General features: G+C 44.2%; 1 protein-coding gene across 2 annotated transcripts in view; it reads left to right on the top strand.

Moving 5' to 3' along the window:
- LOC141101798 (multidrug resistance-associated protein 1-like) overlaps positions 1-23,234 on the top strand; it is a 716,249-nt gene that overhangs the window by 569,464 nt on the left and 123,551 nt on the right. For both annotated transcript variants that reach the window (XM_073591133.1, XM_073591135.1), the window contains 3 exons: positions 7,852-7,930; positions 19,589-19,712; positions 20,593-20,800. In XM_073591133.1, coding sequence (XP_073447234.1) covers positions 7,852-7,930; positions 19,589-19,712; positions 20,593-20,800 — 411 coding nt within the window. The remainder of the gene's footprint in view (positions 1-7,851; positions 7,931-19,588; positions 19,713-20,592; positions 20,801-23,234) is intronic.

The raw sequence follows: 23,234 nt of genomic DNA, 5'->3' as shown, positions 1-23,234 counted from the left end.
CATTCTATCTCAACACTCCAAATCAGTCCATATCTAAGGCACCCCAAAGTGGGCCACCCTAACCACAGCACCCCAAAGAACCCCACACCAGCGGGATGCACAGGGGGAGGCAGTGGGGTGAAGGGGGGGGGCTGCAGAGTGGTCAGAAGGATGGAGAGGGGGACAGTGGGATGGAGAGGGGGACAGTGGGATGGAGAGGGGGACAGTGGGGTGGACAGGGGGACAGTGGGGTGGACAGGGGGACAGTGGGGTGGACAGGGGGACAGTGGGGTGGACAGGGGGACAGTGGGGTGGACAGGGGGGTGGACAGGGGGACAGTGGGGTGGACAGGGGGACAGTGGGGTGGACAGGGGGACAGTGGGATGGACAGGGGGACAGTGGGATGGACAGGGGGACAGTGGGATGGACAGGGGGACAGTGGGATGGACAGGGGAGCAGAGGGATGGACAGAGGGGTGGACAGGGGGACAGAGGGGTGGACAGGGGGACAGAGGGGTGGACAGGGGGACAGTGGGATGGACAGGGGGACTGTGGGATGGACAGAGGGATGGACAGGGGGACAGAGGGATGGACAGGGGGACAGAGGGATGGACAGGGGGACACTTACACATACGGACTTACCTCTGTCTCCCCGACCTCTTGGTCCTCACTTGTTCCTAGTAGTAGGCTGTTCCCTGAAGCCTGCGCTCCCCTTGTCAGACTCTTCTTCCTCCTCACTGTCCTGGGACAAGGCGAGCGTCCCCTCCGCGCCTCCTGTCTGCCACATGAGTTAGAAGTGAATCCGCGCGGGACTGTGCTGGAAACTACACCTCCCAGCGTGCAGCGCGGCACACGGAGCCCTCCATCGAGATGACTGGGGTGGGGGAGGCGACTTGTGTAGCTTGACTGAGCGGAGCGGACATGCTCCCCGCCGAAGCAGAGTGGACCTGCCCAAGCCGAGCCGACCTGGCCCCGGCCCGAGCCTGGCCTGTCGGGAATCCGGCCCTGGGTGGGCCGGATAAATGTCCTCGGCGGGCCGCATGTGGCCCGCGGGCCGTAGTTTGAGGACCCCTGGTCTACCTCATCACCTGCCCTTGTGGGAAACAATATGTGGGACATACCATACGTACTTTTTCCACAAGGGTAGGTGAACATATCACCAGTTTTAAAAAGGGATGAACCAATCACAGTGTCCCGAGACACTATTTAGAGTTTCATAATAAAAACCCTGCAGGTACCAGCTTTCAAGTGATCGATAAATTCGTCCCACATTGGAGGGGCGAATCTAATCTCAGAGGTGTTTCTAAACTAGAGACCTTCTGGATTTACCAGTTAAAAAGCTATCAACCGTTCGGATTAAACGTGGCTTAGGATCTCAGTGCCTTTATTAATAAGGCCTGATCTCCCCTTCCACACTTCTATTATACTTCTACCAGATTTTTATCCCCATCCCTTCTGATACCTATATATGCCCCTATACCAGTGTCCCCAAGGAATACCAACTAGGTACATAAGAGATTTTTTTCTGGTATCTTCTAGCTCCATTCCTGTTTATTATAAACATGTGTTGTGTTTGTTATATACCTCCATGGCTGTAATAATAGTACATTTAATTTTAATTTCATCATTATTGTTTTTGTTCTGTCTCTCTCTACCTCTACTTATTTATTTTTGAAATAACCTTATTTTTGAAATAACCTTTTTTATCTTCCCTTTTTACCTTATTGTCTTATATTCTTAATATCGCCTTTATATTTTGGTATATATGCTGGTAAAACTATATTCCATTTATATTGGACATTATAACTCGTTCCATATTCATATGTATCACATGCATTTGAGATCTATACCCAATCTGGATCGCGCCCCCCCCCCCCCCCCCCTTTTTTCTATATAGGATGTACTCCAGTTATTGGGTATATATGTTGTAGTCTTTTTGATGTTATTATCTGTCCTTGATATTATGTATATCATATGCAAGTTTGTGCGGCTTATACTCTCCTTTTTTTCAGTTTTTAATACTGTGATTATTCTCACATTTATTATTCAGTATTGGATCATTGGCCAATATGTATATCCCTATAAGATGTTTTTTAACATACGGTAGATAGGTCATATGTTTTATTTTATTTTTAGTTTATTTTAAATACTAGTGACCTCTGCCTGCTTCCCCTGATGAGCACTGTCTGTTGTCCCACATGTAGACTCCTTGCAGTTTATACGCCGGCCTTGGACACTTTTACTGCGCTCTTTTTATTTTTGCTGCTGTTCTTATCTGTATATTTTAACTGTTTACTTTTGGATATCTGTTTTATTTTGATACAAATAAATCCCAACATACGGATTTACACTATGTGGAGACTCCTTCTTTTCCCACATATCTCTTGATGTCCTTTTGAGCTGGAGGAAATCCCCTAGGAAGCCGATAACGCTTTGGCTGTTGCGGTCATCTTTCATCCATCTCTCTTGTTTGGCGCCTTTGAGATCCAGCCGGAGGGTTCACTGTGGGATGCAGTACGTGAGTTCCTCTTCAAGTCTCTGATACTATGCCTTACTGATCCACCGCCGTATGGTGAGCTGGGTCCACCACTCCCGGTAAGGGTACCTTATTCTTCCTTTGCCCCTTCGATGGTGTCAGCACTCCTGGGTGTATACCCACTACAGAATTCACCTACTTTGAATATCTCTAATTTTATTTGAAGATATTCCCTCAGTCCTCCCTCCCAATTATCACCACCTTTTGGAACTTTTATATCGTCACTTTTCACTCATTCACATATTGTTTCATTCATGCTTTTGCTTTTTATTTATCACTTGTATTTTTTTGGTATGCACCTTCTTTTGCACTGTACCACATATGTTTATTCACATACATCTATAGATATGTAATGCTTATATGTATTATCCGATGATAGTTTACAGTGAGTGATTCACTGCTGCATGATATCACTCCCTTTATTTTTCCTTACGGTGTTTACACATTATTCACACATTTGCTTTTGAGAGCAACTACTTTAGGTAGCCCCATTTTTATTTAAACAATTTTTCTAACGCCACATTTTTAGTCTCACAAAAAGAAATCGAGCCTAGAATATGTCCCATGCACGGGGGAGTGGAATGTGCTTGCGACGTAGTGTCCTTTCCTGGTTCTAGACAAAGATTAAAATCACCAGCCATAATGGCCACCCCTTTCTTAAATTCCATAAACTCCGTCAGAATCCTTAAGAGATATCTATTTTGGTTTTTATTGGGGCCATAAATGTTTGCCAGTGAGCATTCAGTTCCATTTAGTTTCCCCCTCAAAAATAGATATCGCCCTTCCGGGCCAGTCTTTATTTTTTCCAGATCGAACCTTACCCCCCGGTAAACCCTATGGTGCCTCCTTTCGCACGACTTACAGGCGAATCCCCATAAAACCATACTGGGAAATCTTTTGAAAAAATTTTGTAATTCTTCCCCAGGAATAAATGAGTCTCCTGTAGCAATACCACCTCTGCTTTGAGATTTTTTAATTCGCCCATAATATTGGCGCTCTTTATGGGGGAATTAAGGCGACGAACTTTATACAAAATTATGCTTACACTAGTCATTCTATCTTAGTTCTAGGGATTCTCTGTATTCGACCCTCCATCAGAGTAGTGAAATGTATAATCATGGATCGTGCTTTCCTGGCAGGAACTCTTTCTTGTCTGCCTCCCACCCCTCCCCTTCCCCGCTACCCCCCCCTTTCCCTCCTAAGTGGGGGTGAGACAGGCCTCCCCGTGGCCCGAAAAACCGAGGCCTTACGAACTCCACCCGGCCCTTCAGTAGTCCCCCTAGAGGTTTCGCTCAGTGTGGTCGCCGCTAGAACCGACACTTCCCCTAAAAGTCTATGGTGTCCCATGCCCGTTCACACCCCTCACCTTTTCCCTCCCCCCACTTCACCCGTCTCACCCGGCACCAGGAACCCCATTCCACTTATTGTCCTGCTACATTTATAGACCATGTCTTGTTTCCTATTTCCTTTAGGCTTTATTTCTTCTTTGCATCTGTTCATTTTGGTTTGAAGACTGGTTGCCAGGCTTGTTGTTCCTCTGGGTTTACTGTGTTCTCTGTTTTTTCCCACCACCCCGGAATTTCTACCATAGGCACGTCCAGACGGTTACAAAATTCTGGGGTATCTTCTGGGAATCTTAGAATTGCAGATCGACCTTCTTTGCGTCCAAGTAGGCAGGCTGGGAAGTCCCATGAGTATTGCACATTATTCGCTTTGAGTAGCTCAAGCAAGGGTTTTAAGGTTCTTCTCCTGGTTAGTGTCTCCACTGCCAGGTCTGGGAAAATCTGCAGATTTGTCTCTCCATATTTTGCTGGTTGTTTATTTTTTAAGCATGCCCTAATCTGTTCTTTATCTCGGAAGTTATGGAATCTTGCGATGACGTCTCTTGGGACATCCCCTGCTATTTCAGCTGACTTTCTAATCCTATGGATTCTTTCAAACTTTATTTTGCAATTTTCCCTAGATGTGTTTATCATATGGCCAAAAATTGTGTCCATTTTTTCTTGTAGTTCCTCCTTTTCTCCTTGTGTCTCAGGGAGGTCTCTGATCCGTAGGTTTTTCCTTCTATTCCGGTTCTCTTGGTCCTCCATTCTGTACATTATATTCCTCTGTTCCTTCTGCATCACCTCCATCTGATTTTTGAACTTTTTTATCACATCCTCTTGCGTATCCAACCTTTTATTCGTATCGTCTACCCTTTTTAGTAAGAGATTCATATCTTCATGTAAAGTATTTCTTCTTTTATGGATGTTTCCAGCCTCGCAAACATTTCCGCCATTTCGCCTTTTGTTGGTATCTGCTTTTTTGTTTGGATTCCATCGTTGTGTCTTCCTCTGTTATCTCACTGTTTTCCATATGGGTGTCCGGCTCAGCGCACTGTCTTCTCGATCCCGTCCTTAATACACCTTCAGGTGTTTTACTTTTTGCCCCTGCTTGTCTACCCGGGCTGTCTTTGTTGCCCTCCTGTACCATATACTTTCTAATGGTCCCCGGGCTTGCACTTACTCTGGGCGGGTTGGTGCCAGACCCTTTAGTTGATTTACCCCTCATTTCCTCTCAACCGCTTCAGTTTAAGCCTATGCGCCGATCTCCCCTTCCCGGTTAGTGGACATATGTAAGGACTCCCCTCTCAGTATTACTTTTTATTACTCGGTATTGCTTATTTAATACCGTGCGAATATAAGGTGTAGATGGAAGATAAACCCAGCCTGCCAGAAAAACAGATTCTGTCCTTTTGTTTACCATTGTAGGTTGCACAAAAAGGTCCTACAGCAGCCTACGAAGATAAGTGCTGCTAGTGCCTTTAATATCCTGATTAACCTAGTCAGTCTTCGTTAAATAGTATTCCTACAACACATCCACAAATCTCAGTCTACATGTTTTTTTCCACAACAGATTATATTTTCTACGGCCTGCGTAGGCTCTACTTTTAATTTTCATTGTTCATATATTCATGTAACCGGAACAGATGGTGTGCTGAATGTGTGTTGAAGCAAGGAAAAAAAAAAATCCTGTATTTCAGTAAGCAAGTAACTCTCCAAATCTCTCAATCAGCAGGGAATTTTTCTTTTGCTTGTATAACATTAGTGAGCGAGTTACTTGCCTTTCCAGTTTTTCCAGTAATGTGGTGTGTGTGGGGATCCTTGCTTTGTGCGTGTCCTATGGCTCCTGTGGATCACCTGTGAATCACTTGCATAGACGAGCCCTTACCATGATCTTTTCTCCTACTAAACAACGCAGCTTGTCCTTCTCAGCACTTGTCACGCTGCGCGCGTGCGTGCTCCCCGTCTCACCCTTTCGCTTCCCTGTTTCTATGGCGATGGGTTGGACGCCCCGACCTCCACCAACCTCCTGGATGGCTTCTCAGCCTAGGACTGGGAACATGCCCTGCGCCACACACAGCAGCGGGTAGTAGACTTACCGCCGGCTCCTGAGATCGGAGCCGTCTATCACTTCTGCGGCTTACGAAGGTGCCGGGGGTGAGGGGATCATGTGGAGCTCGAGGAGGGCTGGGATGCGGTCCCGTCGTAGGTCCGCATCACTGGAGGGGGGTCCCGGGCTTCACGGGCTCAGTGCCAGCATCCACTCAGACGCCTACTTCCGGCTCCTCCCTCCATCTCTCTTTCAAGATATTCAGGAGATTCCAATACTTACACTGGCGGAAGGTGGTCTCTTGGTGGCTATCACCTCCGCTCACAGGGTGTCAAAAAAGGGGGGCATTATCTTGTTGTTCACTTACCCAGGTTAAGGTGGTGCTTTGCCCCTTTTTTTTTTTTTTTACAGGGTTCCGTCCTTGGATTTCCATTTGAATAAGATGTTGTGTTGCTTTTCTCATGTCCCTGGTCAGCACTTTCCAAGGAATTTGCCTTATCTGCCCTGAAGGGGTATTGGCGGACGGGCCAAGAAAAGGGCGTTCTGTTTTTTCTGCGACCCTTCTCTGAATGGAGGGCTATTCTGTCAAGAATCGGGTGCCTCTTTCCCTGTTAGGGCGCTTTCTTCTCGGGCGCTTAGGGCTTCCTGGGCCTTCGGTCATCATGCGTCCATTGTGCAGGTTTGCAAGGTGACCACTGGTCATCAGTGTACAGGTTCACAAGTCTACGAAGTGAACGGGTTGGCATCTGCGGATGCCTCTTTTGGCCGCAAGTTTTTTGCAGGCCGCTCGTTAGAGGGTCTATTCCCTTCCCTTAGTGTGCAGTGGATTGCTGTCTCCCAGGGGCATACCTCTTTACAAAAATCCTGAATACACAACGTTATGCTGTCAGGCTGTATACAGCCATCAGCACTGCTGAAATTGAACTAAGGACTACTTATTGGATGCCTTCCGGCTCTCCTTTTCCCTGCCTTTTGTAAATCAGGAATATTAAATCTTCATCTGCACCTGCCTATCTACCTAACCACATTTTATCTACTTATCATTTCTAAACGCATCATTCAGCTAGCTATATATGACATTATATTCCTAACTAAGTTAGAGAAACATATTCTCTTATCTGTTCCTTCTGTGAACCTTGGCCGTGTCCTGAAGAAGCCTAGCGGCGAAATGCGTAGAAATACGAGGGCTCACTGCACAAATATAATATAGATGCATTTTTATTAGTAATTTGTCTTTTTGTATATTGTTAACTTTAATAAATTTGATTGTTTATAACTTATTTCTTCTCCATTGTTTCTTAGCCGATAAAGTCCGCCTTTTTGGTAATACTTAGTACTACCCTATTTTTCCCCCCTTAATAATTACGGACGTGGCTGCCTTTTGTGCACTTTCCCCTTTCAGGGTCTATTCCTTCTTGAAGGGGTATCGTTCAGGTTGGGTTCCAGCGTGTACTGGGTGAAGTTCCTGTTACCTGGTTGGCTCTTGTATTAGCCTTGGGATTTTTCGTTCTCTCGCCCCTCATGTTGGCACTGCTTCGGGATGTCCCTATCATTATGAAGGTTGTGTCTGTTAATGAACGGATGAGAAAATACGATTTTTTACTTACTGTAAAATTAATTTCTCTGAGTTCATTGACAGGCACAGTACCCACTCCTCTATGGAGTTCTTTTGATACTTCTATTACTGTTTGCTACTAAACTGAATACCTAGAGCAGGGAGGGGGTTATATACTGACTAAGGATGGCTAATGGCTGATAGCCAAGTGCTCGTTTTGCTTTTTTGTTCTGCCTAGTCCTACTCCTAATAGAGGTGATATAACCCCTATCGTTATGAAGGCTGTGTCTGTCAATGAACTCAGAGAAATAGATTTTACGGTAAGTAAAAAATTCTATTTTTTCCACAATTAATTTTATTTGGTTGTTGCTAGGATTTACATTTAAAGGTTTGACTCTCCTTCCCCACAGAAGTGCCAAGCCCTGCAGAAGAGAAACACGTGGAAAATGGAATGCTGATTAAAGAAAAGAGTGAGAAGTTTCTACAGAGGTATGTAAAATAAAATGTATCTACAGCTATACCTTTTTATAGTGTATTTAGGTGTTATTTATAGTGTATTTAAGACACATGCACTTAACCACTTCCGGACCGCCCACCGTCATTATACGTCGGTACTTTGAAGGAGGATATCGTTGTTATGGCGGCAGCTAGCAGGCAGCAGATAACCCCGGTATCCTCATCATAAGATAAAAGTGGTCTCTGCAGCGGCCTTCGGGGCGGAAGGGAGAGGGCCTTCCGCCGCGATCCGGTGCCCTCCGCCACTTACCGGAGCCGTCGGCAGCGATAGTGTCTGTCCCCTTGCTCGGTATGGAGAAGAGTGAGGGGAAGATGGCCCCCACACGTCTCCATATCACTGCAGGGCGGAAGCGACGTCAAAACGTCACTTACGCCCATAGTTCTTAAAAGGCCTTTTTTTTTTTTTTTTTTTTAAATGACAATTTTTAAAAAAAAATTTTTATTGCATTTTAATGTAAATATGAGATCTGAGGTCTTTTTGATCCCAGATCTCATATTTAAGAGGTCCTGTCATGCTTTTTTCTATTACAAGGAATGTTTACATTCCTTGTAATAGGAATAAAAGTGACATTTAAAAAAAAAAAAATAGTGTAAAAATGTAAAAGAAAAGGTAAAATAAATAAGGAAAAAAAAAAATTTAAACTTGCCCCGTCCCGACGAGCTCGCGGGCAAAAGCGAACGCATACGTGACTAGCGTCCGCATATGAAAACGGTGTTCAAACCACACATGTTAGATTTTGCCGCGATCGGTAGAGCAAGAGCAATAATTCTAGCCCTAGACCTCTGAAACTTAAATACATGCAACCTGTAGAATTACAATTAAACGTCGCCTATGGAGGTTTTTAAGGGTAAAAGTTTGTCGCCATTCCACGAGCAGGCATCATTTTGAAGTGACATGTTGGGTATCAATTTACTTTGCGTAACATTATCTTTCACAATATAAAAAAAATTGGGCTAACTTTACTGTTGTGTTATTTTTTAATTTAAAAAAGTGTATATTTTCCCAAAAAAGTGTGATTGTAAGACCGCTGCGCAAATACGGTGTGACAAGAAGTATTGCAACGACTGCCATTTTATTCTCTAGGGTGTTAAAAAAAAAAAGTATAATGTTTGGGGGTTCGAAGTCATTTTCTAGCAAAAAAAGCTGTTTTTAACTTGTAAACAACAAATCTCAGAAAGGCTTTTAATATATGGACACGTACCTGTACTGGGATCCAGCGATGTCGGGGCTGGACATCATCGTAGATTGCCGTGGTAATCTGAGCAGCAAGTGGGAGGGGGTACCTGCTCCCCCCCCCCCAAAAAAAAAGCAGAGTTTCCCTTTTGGGTGGCGCTCCGCTTTAAGACATTTTAATTAATAGGAAAGAGCAAGAGTGAGTTGGAGGTAAATATCCTGTTTAATTTTTCCAGAGAAGTACAGTGAACCTGTGCCCAAACTATGCACTTGTATTAACATATTATGAACAAGCACTAAAAACATAGTTCACAGCAGAGGCAGTGTATGACAGACCCCGGTTCTAAAGAGGAGTCCATCGTATAAGCTTCTCTTACCCAGCAGCAGAACCATACAAGATCCCGCAACCCACCCAGTCACTGGTTGGGACACAGTTGTAGGGTGGTGAAAAACATCAAACTGTTTATTGAAAAACACTTTATCTTATGGAAAGTAAAATGTATACAGGAATATAATTAACCCAACTAAAGAACAGCCAACATAAACTATGCTAATCCACCTCTAGCAACTAATAGCTGACAATGATATAATTAACATGAGCTAATTAACCAGGCACTTAAACCAGCCTAGGTGACCAGACCATTTGGCCCCCTTCAACCCTGAATACAAAGTACTGTACAATACACATTATTACAAGTATAAACACATAGATGGGAAGACAGACAGAAACAATAGAGGTCCAATTAACAATGGTAGGAAGACACTTAGGAGGCACACTATGGGATATACCTACTTACAATAAACACATTATGGCAGGCGACCCTGGTGGTTTGCGCTGATTACAATAACACCTACAGTCATTGCTTGTTTGAGGCATAGAGGACCCAAATATGTATATAGAGCCTCCAGTTCCCAGAGTCTGTGTGTTTTGAGGAGATATGGACTTGAATCCAAACAAGACCACTCCAAGGGTCCCCCAGGCACACACCTCCCAAAGAGTAGTGTTCCCTTAAAAGCCAGGGCCCATAGTCAGTAGACAAGAGACCACCCTGCAGTCCCCTCCAAAAGCCCCTGTCCTGGCTGGGTCTGTCACATTTCTCCACCCATCTAAAGTCGAAGAACATGGTCTCAGACCTCCACCTGGTCTGGACATGCGTTAGTCAGTCAGAGTGAACTCCTAGTCAGTCTACATGATTTCCATTCTTGGCTGCAGGGAATAGTTGTCATCAGTAGGTGTAGGACAGAGGTTGTGGAATCTGTCCAGCTGCCAGCGCTTTAACTGGGTGGGCTTTACTGTTTTGGGGCTGTTAGGGAGTGACCGCCACCTTCTAACCCTGGGCCTCCACAACTGCTGCAGCTGTGAGGCAGAGGTCTTGGACCCTCTGTCCAGTTGCCAGCTCTTCAGCTGGAAGTTTGTTGTAACGCCACAGATGCTGCTGGCAGGAAATCCCATGTCCCTGTTAGTGGTGGGGGAGAAAGGCAGGCTGAAGCTGCTGTTGGTGCTGGGCAGGGCTCATTGATGTTCTGCCCTGATGTCAGCTGTTCCGTGGGAAGTAAACTAAAAAGTTGGTGGCCTTTCAAAAATCCTTCAAGGCCACCGATTGTTGTATGCAGAGGTCAACAGTGCCATGCCATGATGCCAGCTCTTCTGCTGGAGGTTTGCCGGGTTGTTCCTCCTCACCAAAGAAGTTTATTAAAACTCCTTTCCCTGGAACTGGTGTCTGGGGATAGAAGTTCACAATCTCCTGTCCCTGGAACCCAGAAGTTGTTACCGGTGTTGGGCAGAGGTTAGCAGAGCAGAGTAATTAGCATAACTAAAGTACAGCCAACATAAACGATGCTAATCCACCTCTAGCAACTAATAGCTGACATAATTAACATGAGCTAATTAACCAGGCACTTAAACCAGCCTGGGTGACCAGACTATTCGGCACCTACAACCCTGAATACAAAGTACTGTACAATACACATTATTACAAGTATAAACACATAGATGCGAAGACAGACAAACAATAGGGGATACAACTAACAATAGGAGGAAGACACTTAAGAGGCACACCATGGGAGAGACATACTTACAATAAAACATTAGGGCAGGTGACCCCAGTGGTTTGAGCTGAATACATTAACATCTACAGTCATTGCTGGTTTGAGGCATAGAGGCCCCAAATATGTATATAGAACCTCCAGTTCCCAGAGTCTGTGTGTTTTGAGGAGATATGGACTTGAATCCAAACAAGACCACTCCAAGGGTCCCCCAGGCACACACCTCCCAAAGAGTAGTGTTCCCTTAAAAGCCAGGGCCCATAGTCAGTAGACAAGAGACCACCCTGCAGTCCCCTCCAAAAGCCCCTGTCCTGGCTGGGTCTGTCACATTTCTCCACCCATCTAAAGTCGAAGAACATGGTCTCAGACCTCCACCTGGTCTGGACATGCGTTAGTCAGTCAGAGTGAACTCCTAGTCAGTCTACATGATTTCCATTCTTGGCTGCAGGGAATAGTTGTCATCAGTAGGTGTAGGACAGAGGTTGTGGAATCTGTCCAGCTGCCAGCGCTTTAACTGGGTGGGCTTTACTGTTTTGGGGCTGTTAGGGAGTGACCGCCACCTTCTAACCCTGGGCCTCCACAACTGCTGCAGCTGTGAGGCAGAGGTCTTGGACCCTCTGTCCAGTTGCCAGCTCTTCAGCTGGAAGTTTGTTGTAACTCCACAGATGCTGCTGGCAGGAAATCCCATGTCCCTGTTAGTGGTGGGGGAGAAAGGCAGGCTGAAGCTGCTGTTGGTGCTGGGCAGGGCTCATTGATGTTCTGCCCTGATGTCAGCTGTTCTGTGGGAAGTAAACTAAAAAGTTGGTGGCCTTTCAAAAATCCTTCAAGGCCACCGATTGTTGTATGCAGAGGTCAACAGTGCCATGCCATGATGCCAGCTCTTCTGCTGGAGGCTCGCCGGGTTGTTCCTCCTCACCAAAAAAGTTTATTAAAACCCCTTTCCCTGGAACTGGTGTCTGGGGATAGAAGTTCACAATCTCCTGTCCCTGGAACCCAGAAGTTGTTACCGGTGTTGGGCAGAGGTTAGCAGAGCAGAGTAATTAGCATAACTAAAGTACAGCCAACATAAACGATGCTAATCCACCTCTAGCAACTAATAGCTGACATAATTAACATGAGCTAATTAACCAGGCACTTAAACCAGCCTGGGTGACCAGACCATTTGGCACCTACAACCCTGAATACAAAGTACTGTACAATACACATTATTACAAGTATAAACACATAGATGCGAAGACAGACAAACAATAGGGGATACAACTAACAATAGGAGGAAGACACTTAAGAGGCACACCATGGGAGAGACATACTTACAATAAAACATTAGGGCAGGTGACCCCAGTGGTTTGAGCTGAATACATTAACATCTACAGTCATTGCTGGTTTGAGGCATAGAGGCCCCAAATATGTATATAGAACCTCCAGTTCCCAGAGTCTGTGTTTTGGGGAGATATGGACTTGAATCCAAACAAAACCACTCCAAGGGTCCCCCAGGCACACACCTCCCAAAGAGTAGTGTTCCCTTAAAAGCCAGGGCCCATAGTCAGTAGGCAAGAGGCCACTCTGCAGTCCCCTCCAAAAGCCCCTGTCCTGGTTGGGTCTGTCACACACTGAAATCACAACTCTTTTTCAGTTCAATTTTTTATGGAGAGCAGAGTCTTTTATGTCAATCCTGCAGTATAGGACACAAGCATGGGTATTAGGTTTGTACCTACAGGTAACTGGACACTGGCAAACTTTTTAGGACACACCTCCCCGGGTGCCTTCTCTATAACCCTACCCAATTCCCTGAGTCCTCAGTTTTTTGCTAGTGTGTGTAGGTGATTGAGTTCTTCTCCTTCCCACAGTTAGTTGCAGGGTGCCATACAGGTCCAGGGCTGTGATCCATTGCTATGTTCCTGGAGACAACCTTGGGGGTACGCCCACCATGTCAGGCAAAACCTGGACAACCTATACAGTCCAGCATTGTGAACAGGTAACACGGTCACCCTGTATCTTGACTGTTGTGTTAATGGGGCTAGGTTTGGAATATATTCACTTCACAGTATACACATTTCAAACTTGTTGCTAAAATTCAACCACTCAAAGGTCAGTCTCAACTTGATGACCAGGTGTTAAATCACATCAGTGGGCACACACTTTAACACCACTTCCACGTAGAGCCTTTATAAGGTACTCAAGTGCTTTCTGCTGCCCTTCCACCATGAGAATTATTTGCAGGATGATCTACACCTGGGTTACTGCATACTCCTACCAGACACATTTACCCTATCTCCTAAGCTCTACTCTGTGAGTACCCTACAGGGGAGTACCCTCACTTGTAGCTGTGGTGGAGACCAGGCAAAAGAGAGCCAACTCCAAACAGCAGGCGAACACTCGCTCAGCCAAAGACCTGAACAACACTCAGGCTCTGTGTAACAATGCGCCCCTTGTACCAGAGCAAGAACCGCTCTTAGCATCAGTCCCAACATCCAGTTCCAGCTGTTTCAAGCAATACTTGACGAAAGCAGAATTGTCTGAATCTGTTGTGATTTCTTAGCGAGATTATGGTCTAATTCAGCCATCTGAAGTGCTCCAAAATGCCCTGCCTCTTCTCCCATTTCTGTTTTTTAACCAGAGGTGGACCTTGATATACCGGTCAGACTGCAGAATCAGAAGAGAATGAAGAGGATGTGCAAAAATGCTCAATTTTGCTGGGCCCCTATGAGCACAAAGAGACAGACTTGCAAAATATTCCCTGGTCATGAACAGATGGAATGGGCAGTCTATGACAATTGGGTTACTCCTTTAAGGATTTTTACTCAAAAATCTTGTCTGAACTAGCTCCAGTGGAAAAAGAGCTAACAAACAAGTGGGCTATTCCTGTGCTTGACCCAGCCATCTCTATCATAAACCAGCATCTCACTGTACCTATTAAAGATGTTCTATCTATCTCTTTATAGCTCTTTAACTTAGCAGGCCCAGCCCTGCAATTGGCTCTTGCTGCTATTTCTGTATTTCAGACCACAGCTGACTGAACAAGAACAATGAACAACCAACATGACCGTGTTTTACATGATCGTGCAGTCATAGTGCAATTAAACAGCTGCCATCTGCTCTTCTTTTTTTTGTGTAGATGCCCTGGAACACATCATGAGACAAATCTTCTTTGATAGCTCTAATCTCTGTTCATGTGTGCAGAATCATTTGGGTAAAGGCAGAAGCTGCCTGTAAGAGGTGCCTCACATATATGTCCCTTCAAGGAAGAAGTCTATTTGTTGGAGCACTTGACCAATTCAACATAAAGGTCGCTGGTGCGGAATTTTTTGCTTTCCCAGGGGTTTGTAGCTTCTCTCAACATAGAGCACCTTCACTTTCTTCCCAGGCTTCAACTTCAAAACCTCAGCTCTTCTTTTCGCAACAAGGCTTGGCTCAAAAAGACCACCAAGCCCTCCCCAAAGCCATCTTCAAAATGCAGGCCTCCCCCCACTCCTAATGCCCTGTACACACAATAGGATTTTCTGACAACAAATGTTGGATGTGAGCTTGTTGTTGGAATGTCTGACCGTGTGTATGCTCCATAGAACATTTGTTGTCGGATTTTCCGCCAACAAATGTTTGAGAGCAGGTTCTCAAATTTTCCAACAACAAAACTTGTTGTCGGAAATTCCAAACGTGTGTTAAAATTCTGACGCAAAAGTCCACGCATGCTCGGAATCAAGCAGAAGAGCCGCACTGGCAATTGAACTTCATTTTTCTCGGCTCATCGTAAGTGTTGTACGTCACCGTGTTCTCGACGTTCGGAATTTCGGACAGCTTTTGTGTGACCGTAATGTATGCAAGACGAGTTTGAGCCAACATCCGTCGGAAAAAAATCCACGGTTTTGTTGTCGGAATGTCCGATTGAGTGTGGGGGCATCTGTTGCAGTTTTCTTTGGGTCACAGACATCCTAGATCTGTGGGTTCAGTCGGTGGTTTCAAAAAGATTGAGTTCAAAACTCTACAGCCTCCCCGCTTCTTTGAAATCATCCAAAAACTGTTCAATTACAGAATTACAGAAGGCCCTGAACTACCCCTTGTCCCAGAGAGTCGTTACACCAGTATCACACCAAGACAGGTTCATGTGATTCTAATCGGACCGATTCATGAAGCGTAAAGGAGGTATATACAGTTGTGCTCATTAGTTTACATACCCTGGTAGAATTTATGATTTCTTGGCCACTTTTCAGAGAATATGAATGATAACACAAAAACTTTTCTTTCACTCACGGTTAGTGATTGGCTGAAGCCATTTATTATCAATCAACTGTGTTTACTCTTTTTAAATCATAATGACAACAGAAACTACCCAAATGACCCTGATCAAAAGTTTACATACCCCAGTTCTTAATACCGTGTATTGCCCCCTTTAACATCAGTGAGAGCTTGAAGTCTTTTGTAGTATGTGTGGATGAGGCTCTTTATCTTCTCAGATTGTAAAGCTGCCCATTCTTCTTGGCAAAAAGCCTCCAGTTCCTGCAAATTCTTGGGCTGTCTTGCATGAATTGCACGTTTGAGATTTCCCCAGGGTGGCTCAATGATATTGAGGTCAGGAGACTGAGATGGCCACTTCAGAAACTTCACTTTATTCTGCTATAGCCAATGACAGGTCAACTTGGCCTTGTGTTTTGGATCATTGTCATGTTGGAATGTCCAGGTACATCCCCTGCGCAGCTTCCTGGCTGATGAATGCAAATGTTCCTTCAGTATTTTTTGACAACATACTGCATTCATCTTGCCAACAATTTTGACCAAATATCCTGTGCCTTTGTAGCTCACACATCCCCAAAACATCAGCGATCCACTTCCGTGTTTCACAGTAGGAATGGTGTACCATTCATCATAGGCCTTGTTGACTCCTTTCCAAATATAGCATTTATGGTTGTGGCCAAAAAGCTCAATTTTGGTCTCATCACTCCAAATGACTTTGTGCCAGAAGGTTTGAGGCTTGTCTCTGTGTTTGACGTATTTTAGGCGGGATACTTTGTGGCTTTCTTGTGGCGACTTGACCATGCAGCCCATCTTTCTTCAAGTACCTCCTTATTGTGCATCTTGAAACAGCCACACCACATGTTTTCAGAGATTCCTGTATTTCACCTGAAGTTATTTGTGGGTTTTTCTTTGCATCCCGAACAATTTTCTGGCAGTTGTGGCTGAAATTTTAGTTGGTCTACCTGACCGCGGTTTGGTTTTAACAGAACCCCTCATTTTTCAATTCTGGATTAGAGTTTGAACACTGCCGATTGGCATTCTCAATTCCTTGGATATCTTTTTATATCCCTTTCCTGTTTTATACAGTTCAAATACCTTTTCCCGCAGATCCTTTGACAATTCTTTTGCTTTCCCCATGACTCAGAATCGTCAGTGCAGCACTGGATGAAAGATGCAAGGGTCTGTCAGGAGTCCAGAAACTCATTGACCTTTTTATACACACACACTAATTACAAGCAAACAGGTCACAGGTGTGGTTGATTACCTTTTAATAGCCATTCAAACCCCTTTGTGTCAACTTGTGTGCATGATATCGGGCCAAAATCACTAGGGTATGTAAACTTTTGATCAGGGTCATTTGGGTAGTTTCTGTTGTGATTATGATTTAAAAGGAGTAAACACAGTTGACTGATAATAAATGGCTTCAGCCAAACACTAACCATGAGTGAAAGAAAAGTTTTTGTGTTATCATTCATATTCTCTGAAAAATGGCCAAGAAATCATACATTCTGCCAGGGTATGTAAACTTATGAGCACAACTGTATCCTAACCTGGATTTAAAATCCTTTAACAAATTCCTTCACGTTCTCAAGTTTTGAATGCAATCTGCAAGGTCAGTAATTGTCTCTCTGAGCCAAGGGGGAACACTTGGCCTCCGTAGATATCCAAGATGCCTATTTACCCACCTCATCAGTGGGTTCTACGCTTTGCAAGGGCAGACAACCACTTTCAGTTTGTCGCATTGCCCTCCACCCTGTCCTTTGCTCCCAAGGTGTTAAAAAAAAAAAAATAAATCTTTGCACCCTCGCTTGCCCTTCTTAGAACTCAGGGCATCCAGGTGACAGGCTATCTAGATGACCTTTTTCTGAAGGATTCATCTTCCTTACAGCTCTAAAGGAATGCCTAAAAGAAAATTCAGTTGCTTCCAGCCTTTGGCTGGGTGATCAGCGTAAAAAATCTGCTCTGTAGTCTTTCATGCGCTAAGTATCTAGGCCTCATCCTAGTTCTCATCTCAGGCAAAGGTCTTCCTTTCAGAAAAAGTTTTATTTCATACTCAACAGCTGAGATCCAAAAAAAATCCCACATTGAGATTCGCAAGTGGGCTTTCATGTGTTTTGCACTGAGGAGACACTTCTGTCTAGCCACTCAGCCGTAAAGCCCAGATAGGTGGAGGGCTGCAGTGATTGTTGTCCTTCTGGAACTTTGTCATATCTCCACACAGGATCTCTGGACTGGTTCTTGGTCACCTCTTACTAAGGCTCTTCTCCCCCAATTGCTCAGTTTGGCTGGGTGACCAGCTCCTGGAAGGTTCCTGGTTGTGAAAAACTTCTTTCATTTAAAAATTATGGAGGCCACTGTGCTCTAGGGAGCCTTCAGTGCAGAAGAAATTCTTTTTGTAGCCTTCCCAAAATCTGTGCCTTGCAATAATCCTGTCTCTGAGCTCTCTGCAGGCAGTTCCTTTGACCTCATGGCTTTTGCTCTGATACAGTATGCATTGTCAGCTGTGAGGCCTTGAATAGAGAGGTGTGTGCCTTTCCAAATCATGTCCAATCAATTTAATGTACTGTACAGTCAAGGTGTAAAAACATCTCAGCAATGATCAAGATAAATGGGAGGCACCTGAGCTAAAATTGCAAGTGTTGTTGCAGAGAGTCTGAATACTTTGTCCAATGTGATATTTAAGTATATTAGTTTTAATAAATTCAGACATTGCTAAAATTCTGCTTTCAGTTTGTCATTATGGGGTTCAGAGTGTAGATTAGTCAGAAAAAAAAGTATAGTGCATGTTGCATTAATATGCATTCTGTTGTTTTCCAGATACTGTATATGCATTTATCTTGATGCTGTGGGGTTGTCATTTAAAATGTTTATCCCCATACCACCGAGCGTACGCATATATGCGACCTCGGCTTTCGGGGGTTATACTGGGATGATGCCCGCAGCTGCAGGCATCATCCCAGTACCATTTTTTAGAGCAGGCAATGGGCTTTCCAGGGATAACAACCGATGTGGCTAATAGCCGCTCGATTTATTATCCCGGAGGAGCGGGAGGGGACCTCCCATCGCTCTGACTGGGCCTCCCGTCCCACCGGGAGACCCGATCCGCGATCATTCACTTCCGGCGTCTAGGCACAGACCGTTTGCGGCTTCGTTCCAGTCTCCTGAATGTAAACACGGAAGCAACGTCACTTCCGGGTTACTCGGTTGCCAATGGCGCCAGATTTAAAACAATATACAGTATAGCCGTTTTCGGCGATTTGAATACTTTTAAGTGCAAAGGAGGGATTGGAGGTCTTTTAGACCCCCGATTCCTCCATAAAGAGTACCTGTCACCACCTATTACTGTCACAAGGGATGTTTACATTCCTTGTGACAGCAATAAAAGTGATCATTTTTTTTTTTTTAAACATAATTTAATAATATGAAAATATTAAGAAAAAAATAAATTTTAAAGCTCCCCCGACCCCGCAAGCTCGTGCAGCAAAGAAAACGCATACGGAAGTCACGCCCGCATATGTAAACAGTGTTCAAATCACACATGTGAGGTATCGCCGTGATCGTCGGAGCGAGAGCAATAATTCTAGCACCAGACCTCCTCTGTAACTCTAACCTGGTAACCGTAAAACATTTTTAAAGCGTCGCCAATGGAGATTTTTAGGTACCGTAGTTCCACGAGTGCGTGCAGTTATAAAGCGTAACATGTTTGGTATCTATTTACTTGACATAACATCATCTTTCAGATTGTACAAAAAAATTGGGCTAACGTTACTGTTTCGTTTTTTTTTTTTAATTCATGAAAGTGTCCCTTTTCCCAAAAAGTTGTGTTTAAAACACCGCTGTACAAATACCGTGTGACATAAAATATTGCAACAATCGCCATTTTATTTTCTAGATTCTCTGTTAAAAAAATATATATAATGTTTGGGTGTTCTAAGTAATTTTCTAGCAAAAAATACGGATTTTAACTTGTAAACACCAAATGTCAGAAATAGGCTTAGGCATGAAAGGGTTAAACTTTTATTTCAAAGGTATGCAGACTTGAATCAGGTCCCACTTCTGTTTTGGGGATCTCTAGCTATAACATTGATTCAGCTGAGTACCATTTTGTTCATAGCTCAGATGATGGCCAGTTGACAACAGAATTTCCGAAACAAATAGGTAATTTTTTTCCTATTAAACAGACAGTTGAGTTCATCATCTGAAACAAAGTCTACGCAGCAGAATAGCACTGCTGACCTCCAGAAATCAGGAGCGGAGAAGGATGACTGGAAACTGACCGAAGCTGACAAGGCCAAAACTGGCAGGGTGAGGTTCTGCTTGATTTTTGTTTCTCGATGAGATCAATCAATTGATTACTGTGTTTGTAGAGATGATTTGAGAAGGACAGTTATTTGCAATATACCTTCACAAACAATCAACTTTCACTTATCTGTTCCAAGCTGTCATATGAATAAATTAGTTGTTTCTTGTTTATTTTTTATGGCTTGCTTCACGTAACCGATTTCTTATTCCCCTACTCCTTAACTGGGACTTTTTTTGTATACATTGCAGCCACAGTATATAACATGTTTTAAAAACCTATTAGGAACACAGAAAAATCGGGGATTATTACAGGAACTGTGATATTTGTATTTCCAGATGTACAAACACCAGTTTGCCTAGTGTAGAACAAATCCTGCCCTGGTTTATGTACTTGGTATTGCTTGTGCACACTTGTAACAGCCCTTGCTGTCCCTGTAAAAAGAGATTCACAGTGCATCTCTTTATGAAGGGCAGTTGACAGACGACCTGCCTCCTTACTGTTTGTTTTGACCCTGGACGGCTCGCACCACTGCAACTTTACGCATTACGTATGGTTGCAGGACAGTTGCGGCAAGGCCCTAGTCACTTGAATAGGTCGTTGGTAGCCGTACTACAAGCCATACACCACATGGGTATCATTTTTTACATTTCCGCAAAGCATGTCATTGGTACCATGTGGACTACTCCATCCAGCCCCATTGAAGCTTAAGATGCACGATCAGGTCGCAAGTGTGATCAAGCCCTTATAGCAATTCATAGCACGACCTACGTCAATCATTTTCTTTAGTTAGACAAACCAATTAACCAGCAAGTTAATACTCAAAAAGAGCCAACTATAAACAACTAGTCTTAAAATAAATTTACTTTCTTGTTCACTTTACAGGTTAAAATGGCAGTGTTCTGGGAATACATGAAAGCCATAGGACTCCTCCTATCTTTCCTGAGTGTTCTTCTTTTTCTCTGCAATCATGTATCTTCCTTGGCTTCCAACTACTGGCTCAGTTTATGGACAGATGACGAAATAATCAATGGCACCCAGAAGAACACAAAAATGAGACTTGGTGTTTATGGAGCACTAGGAATGTCACAAGGTTTGAATCAACTGCCTATCTTGTCCTTGCCTGGATCTGTTGTACAGTATATTTTGTTTTTCTGTTATACCATACAAATTTCTCCCTTAGACCTCTTTCACACTGAAGGCGCTTTTCAGGTGTTTTAGCGCTAAAAATAGTGCCTGCAATTCGCCTCTCAAGCCGCCCTAGTGTGAAAGCCCGAGTGCTTTCACACTTGGGGCAGTGCACTTGCAGGAACAGAAAAAAAAAAAAAGTCCTGCAAGCAGTGTCTTTGGGGCAGTGCGGGAGTGGTGGCAGAGCTGCTGAAGTGCCTGTGTTTTATCGGGATAGTGCCTACTATCGAGACGTGCCCAAGCCTCACTGCGCATGTGCCGTACGGAACTGCACAACAGCTGATTTCACGATCAGCTGTTGAGACGGCGCCTGCGCAGACAATAGCCGACTAGACAATGTTATTTCCAGATTGTGGCTTGCGAGGCGTGTTTATTAAGGTGAAGGGCGGGTTTGGCCGTCTTCATTGTGGTGAGGGTCGGATTTTTAACTGATGGTGGTCAGTGCTGCAAAGGAAATGTTTTTATGCTATTCTTCCTGGACGCTTGCGGGCATGTTTAGTCTAGTGAAGGGCAGGTGTTGACACCCAAACCCGCCCTTCACCGAAATGAACATGCCTCACAAGCGCGAGGCACAATCTGACAATAACATTGTCCCGTCGGCTATTGTCTGTGCAGGCTCCATCTCGCCATCACACCAGCCGATTGTCAAATCAGCTGTTGTGCAGTTCCGTACGGCGTATGTGCAGTGCGGTTCAGGCACTTCTCGAGCACCCGCAAAGTGCCGAAAAGTACCGCTATAACTGTGGTAAAGCGCCACTAAAACTAGCAGCGCTTTCCGCTGTGGCCGCACTAGCAGTGTGAAAGGGCTCTTAAAACAGTATTAAATCCAAAACCAATAATATATTATATTCCAGCTTGCCAATCATTAGATGTGGTGGCTGCATTTGTTTGCTTTTTTTAGAATTTTTCCCTTTGTTTTCAATTGTTGATCTAGCCAGTAACCCACCTACTGTATTGGGGTTCCCCCACTATGGATGAAGGAACACAGACACACCTTTGGACAGCACTATTGTCAGTCTAGGGGGCGTAAAGTGTTAGCTGCACTAGCAGATTAATCTGGCCATACATGGGTTAGTTTTTCAGCTGGTTGAGTGAAAAAAAACTGGGAGACTCCCCCCGCCATCAGAATATACAGATCAGAGTCGCAGCCACTTGCCTGCGGCGCTGATCGAACGGCAATATACCAACAGGGCAGTTGAACAGAAGTTGATTGGCAGATCAATTTCTGTTCAGCCACAGTGGCCACACATAAATCGAATATCAGCTGGTCCCTGCTGAACAAACTGAAGCCAAACTACAGCTAACACTTTTTTAAGCATTTACAGCAACAGTTATGTTCCTTGTGGGATAAAAGCTCACATAAAAGAAGATTATTATAAACACCCCTGTCAGTGTTAAATGCTTTATTTCAACCCCCCAACTGCTACATCTGCAGCACAGATTGTTCTGTTAAACAGGCACTGGCAGCATCACCAGGTGAAAATAAAAGCCTAAAAAAGAAAACTAATGCAGCCACCACATCTAAAAATTGGTAAGCCGCAATATAATGCTTGCTTTTGGGTTTATTGCAGCTTTAAACTGAAAATCCCCATGACTGCATAGCTTATGTTACTGTGTAAGCATTCATTACATTTGAATATGAAATATTCCAAATATAGTAGCTCTGATACTAGAAACCAACAAAAGCAAGAAAATGCAGTAGCCCCTGTCTTACTGACCAGTATGTTTCATAGAATTCAGCAACTGGTTTAGACTTGTAAAAATATTTGTAAAACCACTTGTAAAGTAGTTTGGACTGGTAAGGATTGACAATTCTGCCATTCAAACTCTTCAGCATCAAACAGGCCCTTATAACATTTTTCATCCTGCACTCACCTCTTTAATCTTGTTTCTTTTGTACCAGAAAAGCATTATTAAATAAGGTTTTCCTATTGCTTTTTGGGGATATGTGAATCCAGTGTTTTTGAATATGTCTGCCGCTTCTAGGAGGCAGGACACAGCCCTATGTACCTCACATGTGCAGAACAAACCCAGCTTAGCTTGGTGGCCTGAGAATTTTGGGTGTCTTGCTCCAACACTGCTGGATCAAGACTTGGAAGGATTTCATTTGTCCTGTCATTTCAAAGCTATTGCCGTTGACCTTGCTGTATGTATGCTGTCACAATGAACCCCCTGATCTGGATATTGGCCACAGCATGATGGGGCAGAGGCACAACACCAGAACTCGTGTCTGTCATAGACATTGTTCTGATGTGGCTGAAAGCTTAAAGGAGAAGTCCAGCCTGAGCTAATTCGTCTGGGCTTCTCCTATGGGTTACAGGAGTGCAATTGGTTTTGCA

The sequence above is a fragment of the Aquarana catesbeiana genome, linkage group LG06 (genome assembly GCF_042186555.1).
Source record: "Aquarana catesbeiana isolate 2022-GZ linkage group LG06, ASM4218655v1, whole genome shotgun sequence".
NCBI classification, from domain to species: domain Eukaryota; kingdom Metazoa; phylum Chordata; class Amphibia; order Anura; family Ranidae; genus Aquarana; species Aquarana catesbeiana.
The sequence above is the reverse complement of the archived record's forward strand: the minus strand, read 5'-3'. Positions and strand labels throughout refer to the sequence as shown.